This window comes from Hydra vulgaris, chromosome 05, assembly GCF_038396675.1.
Source record: "Hydra vulgaris chromosome 05, alternate assembly HydraT2T_AEP".
Taxonomy (NCBI): Eukaryota; Metazoa; Cnidaria; class Hydrozoa; order Anthoathecata; family Hydridae; genus Hydra; species Hydra vulgaris.
Genome location: NC_088924.1, coordinates 6,127,501 through 6,145,410, shown reverse-complemented (window position 1 = coordinate 6,145,410; position 17,910 = coordinate 6,127,501). Strand labels below are relative to the sequence as shown.

The following is a 17,910-nucleotide window of genomic DNA, read 5'->3' as shown; positions in this document are numbered from 1 at the left end:
AGGAAGGTGTGCGAAAGGTTTAAGACAACCAAAACCTTGAAAAATATGTCAAAAAATGAAAAAAATAAGAAGACAACTGCCAACGATGACAGAATCATAATGAGGCTTGCACTTAAGAACCGAAGAGCAACTTCAGCTGAAATTAAAAATGATTTAGAGGCCGCCGGAGATTCGGCTAGTTTATGAACAGTTTACCAAAGGCTTTTTGAAAATGGTTTAAAAGCAAGAAGACCCAGAAAAAGACCATATTTAAACAAAAAACAACAAAAGAATCGTTAGATTTGGGCAAAAGAACACAAGGAGTGGACAAAGAAAGACTGGGCAAGAGTTATTTGGAGTGATTAAAGCAAGACTTCCATTTTTGGAAGTGATGGAATCAATTATGTGAGAAGAAGGCCCGGTGAAGATCTTTTAACTGAGTGCACATTGGTTACAATGAAGAATCCCATAAGTGTAATGATGTGGGGATGCATGACCAGAGATACTGTGGATCGTATCCACATTGTGGATGGTATTTTAAACGCCAAAAAATACCAAGAAAACATATTCGAAGCCAAATTACTCCCATCAATTGATGATTTGTTTGAGGGCAAAACAGAAACCTATGTCTTCCAGCAGGACAGTCCAGCTACATGTCACACCCCAAAAACTTTCAAAAATTGGTTTAAAGCCAAAAAAATAAACGTTTTGAAGTGGCCTGGAAACAGTCCGGACCTGAATCCGATAGAAAACCTGTAGTCTCGACTGAAAAAACTTGTAAGGAAAAAAAAATCTGGGAACAAGCAACAATTAATAGAGGCCATAGTCAAGTCCTGGTTTCACGTGATCAGCATTGAAGATTTGGGCAATTTAGCGGACTCAATGCCTCGTAGGATTCCTGCAGTAATAAAAAATAATGGATATCCAACAAAATATTTAGTTTTTTTTTTTACGAGCCATTTTTTTAATAACATATTTTGTAAGCTATAAAACGTAAATTTACCATAATTTGCCACTTTGTCATTAAATTGTTATATTTTTTTATTAAAATTGTGAATTTTAATCAAAATTATATATTTTTTTTAATCTAAACACATCAAAAAATAATATTCAATATAGAAAACCGCATAAATATGGTTATTTTCTTTTAAAAACTACACCAAAGTGAAGTTTTTATATATTTCGAAGTGGTGTCCATTCCTATGGCCACTAGTGTATGTAAAAAAGAACTCCTCCACGCTTATTAATATTAGGCTCTAAAAATACTGTATTAAAACCTGTAAGATGGAGATTAGAGTTTGATTTAAAATCTTCTTCTGAACACCAAGTTTCAGTTAAACAAATAACGTTAAAGAAATACTTCGTTTGACAAATCATATTTAAAAAGTTATCAAAATTCTTTTTTAAATTTCTGATATTAAGGTGGATTATGTTAAAATAATCACTATTATCATTTTTTAATATGCTTTTAATTTTATTTAAATAAAATTAAGAGCATTTGAATTTTGATCCATTAATCTCATTAAAATAGTTAATATCTGTATCAGATCCATAGTCTAAATTAAAAGTATTGATTTGAAATAAATTCGATATTTTTCAAACCATTCTGATAAGTTGAACCATTTTGTATGTTTTTGTTATTTCGAAAATATTCAAAAGTTTTTATATGCATCAGTATATATATATATATATATATATATATATATATATATATATATATATATATATATATATATATATATATATATATATATATATATATATATGCACACATAAATGTGTACATATTACATACATATATACTCATAAATATAAAAACGTCAAATTTTAATTTTTTTTTGATAATCAGATTGGTGATTAATTTATTATATACCACTTTGGCAAAATTACCTGATGAACGTATTTCTTTGGCTTCAATAAATAATTGCTTACGAATGATGGTTGTTCGTTTACTAAAATCTTCATTGATGTAAATCTTTTCGTTTCATAGTTTTAGCTTATTATAATTTTCTAGTATATTTTCAAGATCTTTATAATCTAGAAATTTAACTACCTCAGTTCTTCTTCTTATTTTGCTGTCATCGTTTTTTTCCTTCCCCGTTCTGTGTGCGCGTTCTATAATTATTTCTTCGTTTATATTTAGTTTTTCTTTTATTAGTTTTCTCACTTTCTTCTCGCTGTTCTTCCACGTTTCCCCTTTAGTTTCCTCGATTCCTTCAAACTGAAGGTTGTTACGACGACTCCTATTCTCTAACTCTACCATTTTGTCTTTAAGTTATTCGTTTTCAAGATTTGTTGCTTTTTGTTCAAAATTGTCGTGAGATGATATTTTATTTTTATTGTTGTTTAATGTTTCTTTCATTGTTTCATATTTATCGCTTAGGAATTGAATAGTAGAATTAGTTTGATCTAATTCTTTTTTTAACTGTTTGTTCTCATCTTTTATAATTAAAAAGTCATTTTCTAGCTTTTAAAAGCTTTTGAAAGAATTAATTGTAAAAAAAAATTTTATTTATTTTTCCCCAGTGCGCAAAAACCCTCGCTACGCCACTGCATGTTTATATTATACCCAACAAAGAATAGAGCAATTTTTAGTAAATCTAAGACATCTCGTGAGCGGTGCGTCAGATTTACAGAATTCTTTCACTATTAGAAAGATAATTTAACCTGAGACCGATGCTATAAACAATGCAACGAATTTGTCGAAAAATTTTTTTCCTGGTTTTTTTAATTTATTCGTTTTAAATTTAAAAGTTAGTTATTTTAATGTAAAAAAATGCGTAAACGCGCAATTTTCTCGCTGTTTCAGTAATAATTTTGTCATTGCTACGTAATAAACTATGTTCGTAAACGAAAGGAAAAAAATACGTCGCTAAAATGACGAAATAATAGGGGAACACGGGGCAAGATGGCGAACGTTTTGAAAAGCCTGAGTTATTGTAAAACTACCAGTCATGAAACAGTAATGCTTTGTCAGTGTGTTCATGATACCATAATAATTCATTGCCTGCATTGATTTTTAATTAGCAAGCTGAAAAATTTAAAATAAAATTTAAAATAATAAGTTCATAAATTTGTTATCTGGTCACGTGACCAGGCAAGATGACTTATTTTGCAAATTCTGCCTCCAATTTTATAAAAAATTGAAAAATACTTACTACTCTAACTAAAGTAACCATTCATTTTGAATAACCGGAAGCAAGGTATTTTTTTTTTTTTTTGCGCAAAAAGTAAACTTATGCGCATAAAATTGCGTTAATAACATTTTAAAAACCAATTGGCGTTTTAAAATACAAGATGGAAATACAGTTTCGTTTTCACCCATTTTAAAGTTTTTTTGTTGAGCTGTTTTATCGAAAGTCATCTTGCCCCATTCGCCATCTTACCCCGTGTTCCCCTACGTCATTAAAAATCAACTCTTGGCAACATATAGACATAGAGCAAACTACAAGTATTTAAATGTTCATTTTGATGTCAAAAAAATGATGTTTTACAAAAAAACAAGATGATCGGATCCTGGGAACAAAAAAAAAAAAAATTAAAATGTCATTATTAGACAACAGGCGGACATCTGCGGATTATAAATCAAAGTTATATTATTAATCTACATATTGAACAAAATATTTTGACTCGAATTATTGAACCACCACTGACCGCAAAAATATTTAACTATATAAGTGAATTTTTAACTAAAAAAAGTACTATATCATCATTTGAAATCAATTTATTTGACATCCTACGTTTGAAATAGTGTTGCAATAACTAATTTGAAAGATAATGTATGAATTAATTTAACTATGCAATAAAAGGAGAGGTTTAAAATCAATAACTATTTTATGCTTTTTTGTAACACAAAAAATAATCTTGAATTTTTTTGAAAAAAAAAACCCATTTAAATCAAGGTGGTTTAATAATGGACTTTTACCACGCGCATACGTCATATTTTGTTCAAACGTTAGTAAACAGAAACGATCGCGGTTAAAAAAAGGGATTTCTTACTAAAGTTGTATACACTTCAAACTTTAATTATTTGTGGATAATGCTAAATTATCTCAAAGAATTTATGTCAAAACAAAATTTTAGGTATGTTAGGTTTTACCAAAGCTATCATTTAAATAATTTTAGAAGGAAAAAAGATGTGGAACTAAAGTGAAACTTTGTTGTTTTTCAGGGAAAGTTTAACCTGTGCTTACATTATGGTCTATATTTTAAAGTTGCAAAATTTTTAGTTATTAAATTTTTTTTTTTTTTTGAAAATAATGTGTGAATCATTTAAAACTAAAATTACTGGGTTAAATTAATAACTGGGTTACTTTTTTTTGTTATAATTTAATGCTTTTAAAAATTGATAAGTTTTCTTTTTATTTGAAGGTTTAAAAATACTGACAGAAGTAATATTTACGCTATAACACTTCCATTTATATTCTAAAAACCCATTGTTTTTAAATAAAATAAGTTATATATGTTAAATTACACTTTCAATTTACACTTTTTTCATATATATATTAGATATACATATACATATAAACAAATACATACTGACCATACCTGTTTAAATATACTTTTTTTTTGATTTGGAATAAATGACTATACTACTTTATATTTAAGAAATATATGATTAGTTTACCTTTAACATTTTGTTAACATGGTTACCAACAAAACTTTTCCCATGGTATGCCTGTCTTTGCACTCCTAACAAATTATATATCTCGTCAAGTTAATTTACTAGTGAACCAAATGACATCTTTTCATGGTCAGTTTCTTTCATTATTTTCAGTTCTGAGATCTATGAATATAAATATGGCGATTGTCTATATAAATACAAAATACAGATATAAATACAAAATACCAAAACATAAAATATCAGAAATAACATATGTATTAGTATCCGAACAAAATTATTTATGATTTATATTTTTAGTTTTCTTTTTTTTTTCTCTTTAAAGTGAATTTTGCATGGTTTAAATACTAACTTCATATATTCTTCATTTTCAGGGTGAGATAATATGTGAGTTTTAAGTGCTTCTGTTATGATATGTGTTTTATCTTCAAGATCCTGATTACTTATCTGAAGTTGTTTTATTTGACGTTACTTCTCAGTATATTTGTTAAACTGTTCACAGTATAATGTTTAGTTGTTTACTGCCAAATGTTTGCAAAATTTTTTATTTAATAACATGAAGTACAACAGCATCAATATCCTTTGTGATAACACTTTTTGAATTTAATGCAAATATATCTGAAAGACTTATTTGTGATGATAATGTTGACAAAGTTGAGGAAATTGGTATTTGAGTCTGATAAATATTTTGATGATTCATGTGTTCTGACAGTTATGACACTTTAAATAATCTACCACAATATTGCTTACATTCTTCTGGAATAGTATTTATCATTTCAATAACATTGCTAGAGGTCGTTAATCCATCAATTGAAATTGAAAATAAGCATTTAGGGCATTTTATTTTAGATAATAGTTTATTATTGATAAGTGGTAATATACATGGTTCACAAAACGAATGCAGACAGTTTTTAAAAATAACTAATACATAATACCAGTACAAATATAACAGACACAATGATGTACATGTGGATTAAAGTTTTGGTTAATGTTTTGTAGTTTCAGATTTAAAGTTGGTAGAGATGAAAGTTTAACTTGTATGTTATTTATTGCTTGTCGAGTCCAAATTTTTTCATTGGCAATACTTTAGGGTTTTCTCTTTACAGTTTTCTTTGGTTTTCTTCCTTTATTTACTTTGAAGCAAACACATTCACATTTCTTGCAATTGCTAATCCAGGTTCTTAATTTAAGATTAGTATTTGAACCTTTTTCTATGTTTCTCATTATTGTATAGCATTTGTAACACATCTTCTGTGGGTGCATCTTTGGGTCGTCCTTGTCGAATCGTATAAAAAAATGTAATTCTATTCTAATTACATGGTCGGTTAAAAGAACACTACGATTTCCAAGATTTTCTCATTTTTATATTTATTCATAGCCAAATAATAGGATTTGATGTACACTGTTTTTAAACTTAAAAAAGTAACCCATGTCTAATTTTTCTTTTAATATAAAGATAAACTCTTTTAGTTTTAAAATATACTAGGTTTTAAAGCCTAAAAATTTAAATGAGCGCTTAATTATCCAGTTTTAGTAGTATACAAAAAAAAAAAAAATTCAAGTCTGAGTTTCCCGCGTATTTAGAGATATTAAAACTTAAAGATTTAAATGTTTTGAAAAAATACATTTTCCATGGCCATATTTAAATCAATTTAAATAATGGGATATCAATTATACATCTTTATAGTAAAGCTATAAGTTTCTTTTTTAGGATATGGTTAAAAAAAAATTACTAAATAAAAACGAGACATCTTTTTTAATAAAAGCTGCGCATGCGCAATATAAAATGCCGCGATTGTTCGATATGAAGCACCGTGAAATCAACAACTTAAAATGCAAACCCATAATTAATATAAAAATATATATACATTTTATAAAATGCTACATCTTTAAAAGCTACATCTTTAAGATACAAAAGCTACATCTTTAAGATACAAAAGCTACATCTTTAAGATACAAAAGCTACATCTTTAAGATACAAAATGGTTAATTAAATGTCGTGTTTGAATTTCTTTTATTTACTTTTTTCCACCACATGGCCAGGGTTGCCAGATTCTTTTCGGTATGTGGTAGCCATATATACATAATAAAGTGCTTTATTAGGCTACAACTAAAAGAGCCTTTCATCAGAAATACCAGAAATCACGTGGATTATCTTAATTTACAATTTAATCTTTTACAGCAGCTTTGTAGAGTTTGGTGCATGCGTATAAGAGATATTGCGTTTTTATGAATTTTTGGACTCAAAAAAAATTGTTAACGCTTTAACTTCATTCCAAAGAAACTTTGTTCGTCGCAGAACTTTTTTCAAAGTTCGTAAAACCCATCCTTTGTGACTTATTTTTTTACTGGTTCTTAATAGATTAAAAGTGACGTAGTTTGTGTAAAAAATGGCCGGAATAGTCCGAGTATTTAAAAGAAAAGTAAAATATTCCGAAAACAGTTATTCGATTGGGGCTAAAAGTTGTAATCATTTAAGTGAAAACGACTTTGATAAAAACATTAACACTACCATATTTTAACGGAAACTAACGCGACATTGTTGTTAAACTTTCTCATAGAGAGAAGAAATCCTTTTTATAGATAATTATCTATAAAAAGGATTTTTTTTTTAAATTTAAACTATTATTTTTAATACCACACCTTTATGAGAAAGTTTAACAACAATGTCACGTTAGTTTCCGTTAAAACATGGTAGTGTTAATGTTTTTATCAAATAATAATAAATAGTAATTTTTTGAGATTAATGAATGCATAAATAAAACTTATTTTTATTCAGTACTGACCCCTCCTAACAATTTATAACGAAAAAGTAATTAATTGAAAAAAGCGTAGATTGGGTGGAAAGTAGAAATTGGAAAAAGCGTTGATTGGATGGAAAGTAATTAATTGAAATCGATGAGATTTCTGGAGAAAATTGGAGATTTACTCCACCCTTGCAATACGCCAGGGAAGATAACTCATGATGTGCTATTATTATTGCACACTACTATAGAACGCGGCACATAAAAAAATAGATAAATTAGACTGTAAATAAACGTACTAAATTTAATTTAATTGTCTAAATGGCGTCTTTTTTATATTCCACGCAGATGGGTGTTTCTAAACAGTTGCAACAACCTCATGGGCATTATCTCCGAGCTGGGGAAAAATACAAATATTCAAATTTAGTTAAAACGATTTATTTTAATAACATATAAAACGATTTATTTTAATAACACGATTTATTTTAATAACAATTTTATTTGACTAGAATTTTATTTGAACTAAAAAGTTGGTCGGGTAATTTTAGTTAACTAAAATGTTAGTCGACTAATTTTAGTTAGACTAAAACTAAGCTTAACTCCCACCATTAATGTTTTCTATAACTTAAATTTCTACGATATTAATTTTCGCAATAATTTTTTTCTGGAAAAAAAACTGCAATGGAATAACAATTAGTTTAATTAATTTGTACGTTAAAATTCTTCCTATTTTTAAATCATTCATTTTAACTTTTGAACAAAAAGAATCGTAAGTTAGTTTTATTTAGCCAAAGATGATAAAAGTTATTAAAGGAACAAAGTTGAAACTTTTTAACCTGAAAGATAAATGTATCGCTATTCGAGTTACATATACTTTGAAAACAAATGCTGAAAAAAAATTGTCAAGAATAGTTTGAAAAAAATGGTCAAGAATTACTTGAAATCCTGACTTCAAATCACCGTTTTTTATAACCTTGCTAAAAGCTTACTAACATTCATTTATTAAAATGCCATTCTGCGATCGACCCAATGTCTGAAGATCGCGAAATTAGAGAGAATGCTAAAAAAACTAAATTTTTCCACTGTAAATATAAATTATGTAGTATTTAATCGAAAAGTTATGCAGCTTCAGATAGATACAGCGCTTCCACCCGTATTTGCTGATGTACGTCATGACTGTCATTAAGCATGATGAAAGACAAACCGTCTTGATACTTCAACGTACTCTGCTATAGCTTCAGTTAAGTATCAATTATTAGCAAACAAGACCATAGCATTTGGGTACTTTAAGAGACGAGATATATTGTATAACTTAGTTTAAAAAAACATCTGTGGTTATTTGCATACTTTATGTGAAAAAAAATTAAAGCGGAAAAGTTGAAAAACGCTTTTTTTAATAATTCAACGCGGAAGAAAAAATATCGCCTCTTATGAACGCACAGTGGGCCAGAATTCAAATTCATAACTAATTTAATATTAGGTCTATATTGACTAAAATTAGGATGAGTAATAATATGATGTCTGCGAGTAATAATATGATGTCTGCGCTTCTTAAGAAAGTGTTGTTTTTTAATTCGTTGCTATGGATACCAAATTTTGGAAAGCAAAGATCTATTTTTGGTATTTGCAGATATTTTTACGTGTGCTATGTTTACCATATTTTACGTAAGTACCAATTGAGGTGGCGCTTTTTAAAAAAGTGAATATATTTTTTATTTAGTTGCTATGGATACCTAATTTTGCTTAGCAACAACTAACTTTTAATAAATGCATATGATTTATTTGTGCTACGTACACGATATAGTACGTGTTTTATATCCTCGCTCGTGAATAGCAAAACTTATTTAAATTTAACATGATTAACTAGTTACACATGCTATTACACGTTGCTAGATAAACTTGTTTTCCTGTAAAAAAAAAATCATATTCTAGCTTCATTAATTAGTTTTTCTAATTTTTTACGAGCAGATTTTACGAGTGTCTACAGAATTTTTAAAATTTGTATGGTTATATTGTTCCCATGCATTCACAATCACCAAAATCTTTGACCATGTATGCTTCAAATAGTACAAGCTTAGCAAACAATAACTTACAAGAATTTGAAGCTGACAAAGTTGCAACTTTACTTTTCTTTGTTTTTGATGATGATTTTTGAAATGATAATTTAGGTTTGCCGAGTTGTTTATTTTTACTAACCTTCATTAATGTGGTATTAAAATTATTTTCAAGCCAAGCTGGATTCTTTCTAATAAACTTTGCACCGGTTAATTTACTTTGAATCCATCTCTGATCATAATCAAAATAAATCAATGAAATTGACTCTCAAACTTTTTGCTTTGAAACTCCAAATCTTGTTCTTTAATAAAATCGTATACTTTCGTATAGAAGTATACTGTCTTCTTTTTCATGTATTGACAGACTGTTGAGTCAAATAAATTAGTGAATTTTGTTTCTTGTGACACTCATTAAAGCTTAATAAAAACAGCATTTCAAAATCTAAAATGAGTAGCCACAACCAAAAGAGATTATTAAATCCATTTGCTTTGACAAGCGCTAAATTAATAACAACAAAATTTAAACTAGAATATATATATATATATATTATTGTTCAGTAATACGTTTAGTATGAGAAAGACCGTATTATATGTTTTCCGCGATTTTTAAAATTTTCTTCAAATAAAGATTTTTGAGCGCAATTACAGATTTTTTGTTTGGTAAAAGAGTTCAAACGTAAAAGAAAACCAAAGTGGCGCCTAGTGGCAGCCAGATTTATGAAATTATTAAAGCAAACACATATAAACTTTAAAATATTTGAGCATAAAAGCAAGATGTAGCAATAAAAAAAATATATTGTCAATTAGATCAAAAGTTTGACATTAAAATATAACATATTAAGCATATTCAAAATTGCTATAAATATGTTACTTACCAATTTTAGTCTAACAACTTTTAAAATCCAGATAATATATAGTTATAATATATTTTAAAAAGCGCAATATTTGATGTAAATGTTATTTATTTCTATCGATTTTTTAAACAACATTTTTCTCTTTATAATTTTTTTTTTCTAATTTACATTCGCGTCTACTTCAACCACAATATTAGTATATTCATTAAAACTTTAAGTGTATATAAACGATTTTAAATTGTTTTATAGTATCTTTATAATCGTTTGAAACCATTTAGACATCAAAATTCTGATTTTGGTTTTTAAACTTTTGTCCAGTCACTGGCCTACTGTGGAACAGTGCAAAATAGTTAAAGAATCTATTATCGATCATGCAAAAAAAGAAAAACTGATGAAGATTTTGCAATAGAAAATAATAAGATTAAAAGTATTGATTTTTAAACTATTGTCTGACATTTTGTTTAAAAAGTAAATAAATTATCACGCTTTGCAGGTTGTTTACGATAATACTGGGATGATTTTAATTGACTTGAGTGAATTTTAGAGAAGCAAAATTACTCAGTAGTTTTATCTCTTTACTAACTGTCCGGAATTTACTCATATATCTTTGTTTTCCTTTTCCCAGGATTTTAATTAAAAAAATTTCCGGGGATTTTCGTTAAGTTAAAAAACCATCTAAGTATGTTTGCAGAGTTAGGAATAGGAATAATTTATTGCTAATAATAGCAATACTTATTTTTTCATTTCAAAAAAAAAAATTATATTGTGATGAAAAAGAAAATATTTCAATAGCTATTTAGAAAAGAAATTTTTTGCAAAGATAGTCTTTATTTTTTGAGTTCATTTACTTTTCTTGTATGAGGTTCAATAATAAATAATCTGAAAAACAGAGAATATCATCAAAAAAAAAAAGTAAAGAAAGTAATAAAAATATATACAAATAATTAAATTAAAATGATTAAAAAAAAAAAGGTAATAAAACGCAAACATTACGAATAGTAAAAAGAATCTAAAATTTCAGTTTTCGTTTTTCCAAAGTTTTTTAGAACTTTTATTTCAAAGCCTTTTATTAGAGCTTTTATTTTAAAGAATTTAAAATACTCGAAATAATGTAATTTTTATAAAAAACAAGTTTTATTTTATTGGATGTGATAAATAAATGTATATTAAAAAATTATAAATCTCTATCTACATACGAAAGTTTAGAAACATTATTCTAAACCGTCTTCGTGGGATCGATGTTTGGAAGATTGAAACACGTGTATATTATTCGAGGAACCGCTCTTAACGTTCATGAATGTCGGATTTTCTAACCTGCAAAACAAAAGCTTTTCCTATAGCAGTTTTCTTTGAACGAATTCTTTTAGGAAGTATTAAGAATAAACGAACGTATATTAAACGTTCGCTGGGACGAAATTCACATAAAGTTAACCTTACTTCCAATGAATAACCATTTTAGCAATTTACTTATGTCTACTATATATATATATATGGGCAAATATATCAATTCCACTATTGATAGTTTTTGGCCCTTCATTTAGATAATTCATCGAAAACTTCAGATATAAACTCAAGTAGCTAATCTGTCATCATAACAATTTCCTCACCAAATGAAACAACATATAACAGTTAAATCACTTCTCTGAAATCATTTACCTCGTTATGATTCGCTCATCGTCGTCGAATTTCCCCATTAGAACCGGCTCATCGACCAATAGGATTTCAGGATTCGGATGAGGAGGAACTGCATTACTTGATAACAGTTTCTTTGATTTGCTAGTTTTTGCATCAGCTGAAGGAGGTTTACGCGGTTTTCTCCTTTTGTTAGTTACAGAAGCAGCTCGAACAGGGTCATCTAAAAAATAATATTTGAAAATTAGTAAGAAATAAACACAAAAATCCACAACAGATACAATAATCGGTGCTCTAATCGTACGAATTCGTACACTTATACATACAGCGCACTGAAAATTCACCTAAATTAACTGAAAAAATGCTTTGAAATTTACAACACATTTGAAATATTATCTACAGATAATATTTTAAATGTGATATTTAATTATTTTGAATGGATTTGTGACTGATTTTGATAAACACAAATTTTGGATTGTTTTGCAATGAATTTAAATTAGCATCGCTGGCGCATTCTTGTTTTATCTTAACATAATTCTTATATTCTTCAGTAATTTAGATTTTGTATTTTGCGAAAACTAAGCAATTAGCTTATACTTTAGAAAAAATCTAAACCATATTTTTCAGACAAATTTTTCCTAGTAATCTCGATGCCCCTGTTCCTACTAATCTCTTATTTCCAAACAACAGTATAAAACTGTTAAAATTTGATTGGTCATATGGTCAATAAAGAATATTTAAATATTATTAAAAGTATGAAAAATATAAAAATATTAAAGAAGAGTGCAGGTTTCAAAACGTTTATTTTTACTATTAAACTGGCACATGTGCATATAAAGTTGTAAAAGTATTATCGCTGTTTAAGTTATTTGGAAGTGTATATGAAAATACTTATCTCCTCATGAAAACCTGCAATCGTTATATTTTTTATATCATTTTTAAAACATTCAAGAGTCATTGCTTTTCCTTAAACGGTTTACAAATAGCAAAATTTTATTGAAATAAAGGCTGAAAGAGCACTTTAGCCTTGCTTGTTTTTCTCTTTATCATTTACTTAAACTTCATTATTTAATTATAGATCTTTTTGTTTTACAAAAAACTATTAATTCACTTTTATAAAAAATGTTACTATAATAATCACTATAATAAAAATTATACAGTTTAATTGTTACTATTCTGTAATATATTTGCATTTATTTTAATATATTTAATTATGTTATTATATTTGCATTTATAGTAATTTTTTTATGTAAAAAAAATATTTTAATATAAAAATACATTAACAAATTCGCACAACTTTTATTTTGCCCAAACCTGTTTGTTTCCAAAACGCCTGTCAAATGTCTACAACCAAATCTTTTAAAACAAATTCCCAGAAGAGACTTAAAAAGTATGAAAAACAAAAACGAGAATGACAGAATATTTAAATGTAGTGTTGTAAGCTAAGTCAAGAAAACACGAAGACTGGGATTGAATTACGAAGCACCAATATTTGAGTGCTAAGTAAACGGACTTTGTTGTTTACTCTCTTTTTGAAGATTTTTTCTTGTAATTTTTTAACATTAATTTAAGATGTACTTACAAGGAACTCCAGTCCAAAGTCTTGTTCGCTGCTCATAATCTAAAAAATTTATTCAAAGTAAAGACGCAATCAATTATTGTTAACTAAATGTTTTCACGAATGATTAATTCACCTTGATTTAATAGATGTGACTGCCAATTTTCATAAACAACACTTTTCAAGGCATCTAAAATTTTTTTTGAAAAACATTAAAACAGTCTTAACAAATTTTTGATATCAATATTTTTGCAAAAATCTGTTGTTTTTTTTTCATTTAATGACATCTAATATTTCCTTTATTTTTCCTGATTTTTTTTTTTCATTAAAAATAGAAATATAGAACAACATAATTGCCTGCAACAACATTGGCTTCAAAGGAAAAAGGAAAAATATAAACAACTTAATACAATAACATTAATTTTAAAAAACAATTTTAGGTTTACAATAAATAACTCAATATAACACAACATTATATTTAACGCTTTTAAAGCTATTCAAATTAAACAGTTAAATGTAGCATTTTTCAAAGATTTTAAAGATAAAACTTTTTATTAAAATATTTGATTTTTTGCAATTCCTATAGGATACAATGTCAAGTGTCAACATAATCTTTAATTCACTTGAATAAAGCATAAAATTCTGTACAAGAACAATCATATAAGATCAAAAAACATCATTAAGTTAACTTTCAGATTCTCGGCTTCAAATCAGATTGTTCATAGAATTTTTGCTTCACATATATCCGTGGAAAAATAAAATAACAAAGGAATACAACAACATTAAAATGAATGTGTGTATATATATATATATATATATATATATATATATATATATATATATATATATATATATATACATACATATGTATCTATACATATACATACATATATATGTATGTATATATATATATTAGGGCGGTCCACGATACAATGTTAAAAAATAAATGTTATCAGAATGCTGCTCCACAAGGTTCCCTTCATTCCATTTGGTAATAGGAATGTTCAGGACAAATTTTGGTTAATTTGGAACATATTTAGAGGTAGTAGCCAAAAGAACAATTTTTATTTTAAGTTCGTGACAGGGTTCTTGCTACGTAAAAACTGATTAAAATTGTGTATAGCATGTACATTTTTATTAATGTATTATTTTATTAATCTATTGGTCTTAAGTAAGCGGTGTATGAACTAAGACCAATAATTTTTAGGAATTAAGTACGTAGTTGCTTTTGTCGATTGGCGATTATTAAACCATTGATGAATTCATAAACAGTATTAATACTTGTGTTAAATAATTTAAAGCTGTTTTAATGAATTACAGTACTTTACAAAATTTCTATGATAATTTTTTTATGTCATAGATAACAACGACGCAGCCTATGACCAGAAGTTCACCACAAGTTTGGCTGATTGGCAAGTGGAAGAGGAAGTTCTTGGTTCTGGATTGCTAACAAATGGTGCAGTCTTGAAAAATTTTATGTTCCACCACATTGAAAATGGACTAACGATTGCTAGAAGTTCAAAACTGGCAATGGATGCCTACACAAGGTATTGACTTTGGAGTGCGGAAACTTTGCAAATTATACGATAAATACTGTTTGTTGAAAAAACATCGACTAACGCAGAAAGATGGTTGCCAGTTCAATGAGGAACAGTTTAAAGCTGATCTTGAAGAACTGTTTGATATCTCTTGCAAGGATGCCATGCAACTCATGACCAATGAAGAGAACAAGCAGTTCTTGCAAATGCAACAAGAAGATCCTTCAAGTGCCAACATGGCTGGAATTGACCAGTCATTAGCCGACAAAGAGTCCCATAAATAAAGCAGAATTTCACTAGAAGCTGCTAGATTGGAGAAAAATCACAGCCGACTGCAGTCGTATCTACATCTCTTGTTCAACTTGATTCAGACAGCTCCTCCTCGCCTTCTTCTGATTCCGATGATAATTTTGTCATCACATCAAAGTCAACCAATTCTACACCAGCTTCAATAAAATTAAGGAAATCCATCATCACAAATGAAGTGGAATCTGCACTTGACCGATTCAACCTTCCTGATCAAGGTGCCATGTTTGTTGTTGGGGCAGTGGCACAAGCGCTCGGTGTGGAGTTAGATGATGTGGCTTTGTCTTGTAGTACCATTAAACGGAAGGCAGTAGCAACTGTACAACAGGCATCATTCTCAGCCAACACGGATTATCTGTTACTACTTCATTGGGATGGAAAATTGCTTCCAGACATTACCGGCAACAGCAGAGAACTTGTAGATCGAATAACCATTCTTGTTTCAGGGAAAGAAAAGGAGCAACTGCTTGCTGTCCCAAAGATTGGACGTGGCACAGGCAAAGAACAGTGTAATGCCTGCTTTTGATTCAAGGATTAGTCTTCGATACAATGGCTTCCAACACAGGATTGAACATCAGCACCTGCACTCTAATTAAAAGAGCTCTATAACTTGTATGGATTGCTTGTCGCCATCACGTGTTTGAGGTTGTGCTCGCCAATGTGTTCTCTGCTGTTCTTGGACCATCTAGTGGACCTGAAATAGGCCTGTTTAAACAATTTCAAACTATGTGGTTATTCATCAACAAGGATGATTTTAAGTCTGCACCTGACATCCTCTTTGAAGGTATGCCCATTGGTCTTCGTGCAGATATGATATCATTTTTCAGGGACGCGATACATGCAGAACTTACCCATGATGACTACAAGGAGCTACTACAGCTATGTTATGCTTTCCTTGGAGGCGAAGGCACATTTAGTTTTCGTGCACCTAGAGCAATGCATCATACCAGATGGATGGCTAAAGCCATCTATTCTATCAATATTTTTTAAGTTAAAGATCAGGTCAAACTTACTGCAAAAGAGATAGCCGGAATCGAGTCTATTGCATTTTTTGTATCACTGGTCTATGCCCGCTATTGGCATGAAGCTCCTCTTGCATCAAGAGCTCCTTTCAATGATATGAATCTCCTAATTCTACTACAAGTACCCAAATATCAAATGCATGCAAACGCCTGAACTTCAAAGATTTCGACTATCGTGCACCATTGCAGACATACATCACTAGTCGTTATTTGAATATCTTCAATCTTCTAGCAATAAATGGAAAGGAAGAAGCAAGAACCTACTTGTCAAAGCATCCGACCAACTGGGCTTCTGACACAACCTTCCAATCAATGCTGGCTAGTGTAAAAGTTCTAAAGGTTGTAAATAATTGTGCAGAAAGAGGGGTTGCACTCATTCAATCTTTTAATTCTTTCTTGAAAAAGGATGAAATTCAGAAACAGTATCTGTTGCAACTAGTGTCCAGCCATCAGAAAGAGTTTCCTGTTCCGACGAAAGCAGCTCTTATGTTTCACTAAGAACACTTCTAGACTTTTAAGAAACTATTGCTTAATATTGCTTCATGATTATATTATCAAGCTAAAGCTTGTTGTTAAAGTTTGTTTAGTCTTAAGAAACATTAAAGTATAATAGAACAACAATTTACATAATCAGAAATCAATAAGTAAAATTTTGTGAATTTTCGATATTGAATTCAAAAAGTCTTATAAAGTTGTTACCTCTAAATATTACTTAATTTTAATCAAATTTTGGAATTAAATCAGTAATAGCATATGGAATAAGGATAGCCTTGTGGAGGATTGCATTTTTAAACTTTATATTTTTGGACTGCCCTAATATATATATATATATATATATATATATATATATATATATATATATATATATATATATATATATATATAATTTCTAAAAACACCGTATAAACTAATGTAACAAAAACAGGTAACGATTTTTTACATAAACACACTATAGTAGATATATACATATATATAAATATATGTGTGTGTGCGCATCAATGTGTGTATATATATATATATATATATATATATATATATATATATATATATATATATATATATATATATATATATATATATATATATAAATGAAACATATTGAAAAACCTGACTGTGGGAGATTTTAAAATATAAAAGGACTGAGGGTTAGGGCAAGGAGTATCTTGGCATGAAGAGCTTTATGGCAAAACTTTATTTTCTTTAATAGTTTATTCTTCTTTTTCTTAAAAAACTGCTACATTCAAGTTTTAAAACTTAATGTAAATATATACACATAACACACACACAACTTGTTTTTGTTGTTAGTTAAAACTTTTTAACACACCCAAACAATGTTTGTTTGGGCACAAAAATTTAAAAAGCTTGGTGGTCTAACCCTCCTTCCCCAATTTTATTCACGCATCAAATGTGACCACCTTGTTTTTGCCTGTTCAACCTATATAACCTTAACAGGCCGTGAACGTGAGCAGTGTTCACTATTTATTAATGGGCAAGTGAACGTGAACTGTCACCTCAATTTTTGCATTTGTTTACATACATTTGTTAGATCAATCCCCCCTGACTTGGAACACCTTCCCTTCCTCGATGTGTACCTAATATATG

General features: G+C 28.6%; 1 protein-coding gene across 2 annotated transcripts in view; it reads right to left on the bottom strand.

Annotated features, from left to right (window-relative positions):
• Positions 1–11,384: 11,384 nt before the first annotated feature.
• The window catches only part of LOC136071813 (LIM domain-binding protein 2-like), a 44,624-nt gene continuing 38,098 nt past the window's right edge, over positions 11,385–17,910 (bottom strand). For both annotated transcript variants that reach the window (XM_065797217.1, XM_065797218.1), the window contains 4 exons: positions 13,579–13,632; positions 13,467–13,505; positions 11,909–12,107; positions 11,385–11,566 (listed from right to left, as the gene is read on the bottom strand). In XM_065797217.1, coding sequence (XP_065653289.1) covers positions 11,464–11,566; positions 11,909–12,107; positions 13,467–13,505; positions 13,579–13,632 — 395 coding nt within the window. In that variant the 3' untranslated portion in view covers positions 11,385–11,463. The remainder of the gene's footprint in view (positions 11,567–11,908; positions 12,108–13,466; positions 13,506–13,578; positions 13,633–17,910) is intronic.